General features: G+C 32.7%; 1 protein-coding gene across 1 annotated transcript in view; it reads right to left on the minus strand.

The window, feature by feature from the left end:
• Nucleotides 1-6,245, minus strand: part of LOC117119079 (delta-like protein 4) — a 13,305-nt gene extending 7,060 nt beyond the window's left edge. Inside the window, exons 1-3 of the mRNA XM_033263886.1 lie at nt 6,023-6,245; nt 3,460-3,785; nt 3,049-3,168 (exon numbers count right to left, since the gene is read on the minus strand). Coding sequence (XP_033119777.1) covers nt 3,049-3,168; nt 3,460-3,785; nt 6,023-6,192 — 616 coding nt within the window. The 5' untranslated portion in view covers nt 6,193-6,245. The remainder of the gene's footprint in view (nt 1-3,048; nt 3,169-3,459; nt 3,786-6,022) is intronic.
• Between the last annotated feature and the right edge of the window lie 1,222 nt (nt 6,246-7,467).

Genomic DNA, 7,467 nt, shown 5'->3' on the forward strand with positions numbered 1-7,467 from the left:
AGTTGAAACTGAGGTGGCAATCTGTCTCTTATTTACATCTAGATGTGTATAAGAGACAGACCCTGGTCTTATATGCACGCTTGGATTTTTTCGCATACGATTATAAAGTCCTTTTTATGAATAATAAAAGAAAACAGACACTGTATAGAAAACTTACACAGGACAAAACTTGCCACGACAATTATCAACACCAAAACAACAGCAACTATGACTGCGACGATTATTACAATGCTGTTATCTTCTGAAGTAATTGGACCTAAAAAAAAAAAAAACAAGTCAAAAATAATAAAGATTGTTATAGCATAAATCCTGTATTCATCTCTCTATAGGGACCAAAGCGACAATGTGACTGAGCCAGATGGTTAGTTGGTAAAGTTACTCTTCATATGGTATAAAAATAATTCAATGCAACCATAGCTCAAACCTGCTAACACAGCAGTATAAAATATCATAGTAGGCAATACAATTTTTTAAATTAACGTGTATAAGACTACAGAAATAAATTGCCAAGTAAATCTCAGCAGAAAGAAATTGGAGCAAAGAAAAAAAAATACAGGCTGCTAAAGTACAACTATGTGCTCACCTTTTGTTGGACTGATATTATCAAAGGGGGCACTTTTTATACTAAAATCTCCCTGGCCTATATCATTCACAGCAGCTACTCTGAATAGGTAGGTGGTTTTGTCAGTTAGATTAGCGATTATCCAAAATGCATCAGCACCAGTATATACAACGTACCATGACCCATCTGGCTGGACACTAAAAGAACAATTAGATGAGAATACAAATAAATAATTAAATATTATTACTTTGAATTACTTCATTTTGTAAATTAAGAAAAGCAAGGTAGTCACTTTTTTTTCCTTATCTATATATTTTTATTTAGTTTTATATTTTTTTAATTATTTTTTTGTTGTTTTCATTCTTGTTTTATTGATTATTTCATTTGGGCAGCAACTTACTGTAGTCTAAATTTACTTACAGTATATTACTATTAGTTATTTTCATACTCTCTTTTTTGTTTTGTTTTACTATGAGTACTGAGGGTCCCTAATGATCAGCTTCGGCTGGATGGACCACCCTCATTAAAGATAGTTGAAATAAATAAATAAATAAATATATTGATATATATATATGATATATATGATATATATATCATATATATATATATGATATATATATATATATATATGATATGTATATATATGATATATATATATATATTAAATTTAAAAAGGCAAATGGGAAAAACCCATAAAACAGCAAACGGCCACATAATGCAAAACAATTTAAAATTAAAACGGAACAGTAGAAAAAATCCGATCAGAATGACAAAATAAACTAAGCATCCACTGGAATTAGGAATCCCAATATCTGCAGACGGATCTGCTCATCAGTGCAGCTAGGGTACAGACCCAAACGAAACGTTCGGCTAGCTTAGGTAGGGCCCAGACTAGTCCCACGACGACTAATGATTACAGAGCCAAACCAAGGCAAAATATATACACAGCCCAGGTGTGAATGCAAATAGTGGAATACAAGCTATGCGGCTCGGTTCCAGTAGATACAGAGAATATTTTGTCATTCTTAACGCGTCCTACGAAATAGTTCTTAACGCGTCCTACGAAATTCTTACGAGACAGCACTAGTCTGTGAATTTGTGAACAAGATCGGAGATCTAAAGATGCAATCTCTACCGTGCATCAATGGCGGCCCGCTGGATCTCAATAGAGATTCTTTAATAATATATAAATAAAATTTAAATTTATATATATATATATATATATTAGGAATTTCGTTGTCTTTATTTATAATGAGAAAATTATTTATCAAAATATTTAATATAATTTGTTTTTATTTTTGGATAGCTTTATGGATAATCACACGCGCCGCCAAAGCTTTTGGAGAATTGAATCTCAAACGCGATAACGAAAGCTCTCCAACGACTCAAGTTACTGCATGATTGTTTTATAATTTTAATAAAACTAATTTCTTCTAATTTTAAATATATTTTCCCTGAATTCGTGATTATTCGTCGTCATGCATGGACTAAATGTGTGACAAATTTAAGATCACGCATGTGTTTCTGTCAAATGCGTGTTACATCCAAAATCACTTTGAAGCGGGACCGTCCCGCACGATGCGCGAGAAACGGTTGGTAATGCGTTTTGTAAGCCAGAAACCAACAGTATTTTGTTACGTTTCTTCACAGAGGGGGGTTCGTCCGAACCCCTTGAACCCCCCTATCCGCCACTGCTTTCCATTGACACCAATCATGACCATGTTTTATGTGGTGCGTCAGCCATCTTGAAATTCAAAATGGCGGCCGATGCCTTTGGGAAAAAAATGGCACCTAACTTTTTTGAATTCAGCGCAGTAAAAATGATAAAATTAGTCAATAAAATCTATTTTTGCTCAAAAATCTATCTGGATTACATAGAAAACTAGCTTATATACTCGTTATTATTTTATGTACATTTTTCGATTATTTCTAAACAAATAAACACCTATTTTTTAATTATGTTCCATTCTGGCTTGAGTGACAGTAGTTTTTATATGTCTAGATTGTTGCCTGTCTAGAAATTATGAGTTTAGACACCAAAATCATATCTGTAGCTTATTTAGTTTCAATTTTATGTACATTTTAGATAAATTTGGCGGCCATTTTTCAAAATGGCCGCAATTTGTATACAAGGAGTAAAATCAAGTGTCAACAGGGCTTAGGGTGACCAGAAGGAATTAATTAGGATATCTGGCTATGTGGATTGCTTCTAAAACATTCCACTCCCCCTAACTCATTTTTTTCAGATTTTTTTTCTAGTCTATATTTATACCTCCATGATTGTAACAAGAGCGATCGCACACCGGGTCCGGGCCTAGACCCTAATATACCCTAATGATATTGATATAATATATACCCTACTATATTTAAAATCACTTGTGACACTATTTAGGCTCATGAACTGATTTTAATTTAAAAAAAAATAAAAGAGTTTATGACTTCCCCGTGTCTGTAACAATGCGCAGCACCTGAAGAACTGTACTTACCATTATACCACGAGCAGTCTATGCACGAATAAGGTGAAGGACAAATGCATACTCCGCCGGTGATTTTGCTGCCGTTGAATTTGCCGCCATTTTTGCAATCGGTAGCACGGTATACCTTGCCTAAATGTGGAGTGTAAATCACTGCATTATTTGGATACAACTCATTATATATATATACCATGCATTATATTTTAGAACTCAAATATGGAATTACAGAAGAAATAAAAACTGTTGAGGGGTAAAAAAAAAGGGGGAAAATAAAAAAAAAATAAACAAAAGAATTATATATATAGGCCTATATATATATATATATATATATATCTGTCTCTTATACACATCTACAATTTAAAATTAATATAAATTTTAAAAATATGATTATATTCTATACGAAAGGACTAGCCATTCACTTACTTTCATATTGTGATTTAAGACAATCACCAGCAGGCACTTTGCAGACAAAACTGTAATAACTATTCGGATTAGCATCATCCCATTTTTTTGGATGAACACAATTCCACATTGAGCCATAATCTTGTTTATTACCGTTCGGTTCACCAGGGGCCCAATTACTGTAGTCAAACGGTGACCCATCAGTCCAAAGCCATGCTCCTCTCTTGAAATTGTTATCAACGTATAGCCCAAGCCAAACGGTGACGCCAGACGGCACGAGTCCGAACACAAACTCATTTTCACTTGGACTATGTATAGATACCTGTTTACTATTTGTTGGCTTGGTGCTGGCCCATAGAATTTAAAGAAACAGGTATATTATTATTTTTTTCAATAGCTATTATTGCAGTATCTTCTTACTAAACATATAAACACCAAGATTACAAAATAAAATAAATTTTATTTGTTCACTGTTACGAACTTTGGCATTCTAGTTTACAGCTTTTGTTTATAGATTATAAACATTTGTATATTATTCAATTCAATATTTGAACTTGAAGATGACACTATAAAGAAGTAGAAAAGTCTTCTTTTTTTTAGCGTTATTTTTCTTTTAAGTATTTATACAAAACGTAGTCTTATATAATTTCAGCCGCTCCAAATGTCTTTCCTATTCTTCCTTCTTCTTTTATTCTTACACAATTTTACGTTTTATTCATATTTTCCATAATGTTATACACTCAAATGATATGGTCACTCGTTTAGGCCTAGGCTAGACCTCGGCTATGCCTACTATATTATTTAAAATATACAATTTTAATTGATAAGATTAATTTTTACATGAATATAATAATTCATACTTAAACAATACATTAAATTTCAATTTAAATGTAAATATAATGACATTAACGAATAAATAACAATGATTACGTGTACATAGAATCACTACTACAATAACAAGATTAATATTTTTTCAATCTTATAATCAATTTTATATAGCCGGAGTTTGTTTCGACCTAGGCAAACCTTTGCTAAAAAGGTACACTTTCTCCATCAAAAGGCTTCTTCTATGAACGGAATGACCTGTTCGAAGCACGAACTCCTGTAGACCAAACCCAGTATCCACTCACTATGATTGTAATGTTCATCATGATGCTATAATTTGCGAAATTTTTGATTATCTTCCAACGATATTTTATGACCGTTTGATTTTAAAAAAAATCAAGTTATTTTATAAAAATTAATATGGATTTTGTAAAAGATACAGCACAATATTATTTAGCGATAAATACAATTAAAAACAATAACTTAACGATAATTTAAAAGCTGCCCTTGGTATTTTCGTTGATTTTATTAAAGCGTTTGATACTATTAACCATGGAATTTTAATTTCAAAATTACAATATGACGGGACGAGGGGTGCACTCTTTACTTTGGCATTCTGATCTTAATAACAGGTCTCTGTTTGTTCTAATGGGTGTGTCACTAATAAGTTACTTATCGATTTTGTTTAAATGATTTTCTTGATTTTCGATTTGTTTATAAGGACGATAGCAATGTATTTAAATTTTTTCTGAGAACATGTCTATTTCATTTCCAAAATGTAACAGAATGTTGGAACGCAAACAAGTTACCAATACATTCCGATAAAAGCAATTACAGTATATCATTTTTAATAATTAAAACAAATAATAATTTCTGATCTAATTCTGTCTCTTTCGTTGGCGTTAAACTTGATAAATTTCTTAAATTTAAAGAACATATTTATGAATTGTATAATAACATTAAAAAGGGAGCTGGAAGTTTATTAAAGTTAAGGCAGTGTCCCAGAGGACACATTAGTTACGCTTTATATTTCCTTATTAAATCTAATTTGATTTATTGCATTGAGGTATGTGGCAGTATTTATCAATCTTGTTTGAAACCAATATGCATCACATTTTCTAGTTTTAAAACTCATTGTGCACCTATATTTTATAAACTTAAAATATTGGATATAATAAGCTCTATAAATTATTTGTTTTAAATTTTATATCCGATTAATTTAACTATAGGTTACCGCATAGTATATCTGGCTATTTTGAGAACGCTGGACATAAATATAGAACAAGTTTTAATTGTAATTTTAATTTATCCATACCCAGATGGACGAACTAATTTAGGCCATTTTAGACTTGCTTTTTCCGGTGCTAAATAATGGAAGTCTTTACCTATTGAGTTGAGAAAGGTCACTTCAAGAAATATTAAATATTTCTGTTTCAAAACTAAAAATATTTTTGTTATCCGAGTATTTAGAATAAAGCTTTGTTTATTATATTTTATTATTTAATAATTACTTATTGAACTGTATCGATTATGTTTGGGGGTGGGGATAAATGTATGTAGTTAGGTCAAGCTTGGTTAGAGGAATATCCCATTAAAAGTCATATTATGTTGTACGTATATTTGCAATAAAGAGATATAATAAACACGTTCGTCACGCCAGTGCTACCGCCAAGAGGTCGGTATCATTATACTGTACTGCATTGTACTATGTTCGATTGAAACCTCAATTAAAATAAAATAGGAATACTGTAATTCTTACCTATGTGCAGAGTAAAATATCTGCTGTTCACAAAAATCCAAACTCTGCGTAAATGTCTTTCTCTGCGGATAATATCTGTAGCAGTTAGACTGGTAGATACTCCACCCACATGGACACCGCAGTGATAATGCTGTGGATGCTAATATAATTGTTAAAAAAACAGATCTCATTTTCTGTTGGCAGGCCTAAGACCATTGATGGCTGATGTATAAATATTAAGAGTGTTATTCCGTAGGTATATCTTAATGTACAGGCCTGTTAACAATAACAATCATGTCCGGTTTAACCGGTGACATATGTTCATACAGGAAGATATTAGATCTGAGCCAATCTGTTGATAATATATTTTTCTAAAAAATAGTGGTCTAAAGAAGGAGGTATAAAGTTCGTTTCCACAGCAAGTGTGGGCGGCAATCGCGGGTCCAGAATTCACCCTAGATACAGTAGTCACGGCATGGGTGGTCTTGTGAGAAGACTACCGTTTATTGTTGTTCTGTCGGTGGATTTGACCTAGGCGGGGGTGCTTCTTCGGAATGTTTTGTTTTTCGAGATACTTAGAAATGCACTTTCCTGCATTCTGAGCTGACACGTCTATTAATGAATAAATACACTCCGAATGCTAAATTCGGAGGAAAATGTAGAGACGAGCGATGACACGGTCTGAACAGTGGGATTAATGCGAACAGGTGAGTTAAGATGCAATAAAATATTCCCAAGTAGTTCCCGAAAATTTCACTACACTACACTAAAAATATCTCAATAACAATTAACAACAACATTAATGATATCATAAACGGTAACAATAATAATACCTGTAATAATAATGGTCGACTTTATCCTAGAGACATCTATATGCGCCTATCCTTATTACGACCGGTCATGGATCTGCCACATACGGCACACGGGAAGCGGGCTGGTGCCCAAGCTCCACATTTTCCCTCGGACACTTGGCCCGGTATTCCTCGCCTCACGGACAATTTCTCCCAGTGACATTTTTCCCCGGATTTTATTCTCCTAGAACAATTTCCCCCCACCCCGGACTTTGCCGCCAACTCCTCCTTTACATCATTGCGTTAAATAAAACAAGAATTTATATACATGGAATACATAAAGTTGTATCATTCTTTTACGTTAAATCTTTATTAATTCAATTGCAGTAACAGTAACAGTAACAAAAACATTTACATGGAAAATATGTATACAAATGTAGGCAGCAAAGTATCTAAATAATACAAGAAATGAATTACCATGCTGAAAAAAAAAAAAAAAAAAAACTTACAAAGCTACAATTTTTACATAATTATTTTTTCATAAAACTAAAATACTTTTGATTATTTATTTCAACTTATTTAACAATGCTATCCATATAGAACAAGAGGTTCTCTTGGCGGCCCGCGAGTGCGTGTTGTGCGGCCCGCGAGAACAAGCCAAAAATCCATTAGGCT

Source organism: Anneissia japonica, unplaced genomic scaffold (genome assembly GCF_011630105.1).
Source record: "Anneissia japonica isolate Jap-2015-1 unplaced genomic scaffold, ASM1163010v1 scaffold845_len76695_cov155, whole genome shotgun sequence".
Taxonomy (NCBI): domain Eukaryota; kingdom Metazoa; phylum Echinodermata; class Crinoidea; order Comatulida; family Comatulidae; genus Anneissia; species Anneissia japonica.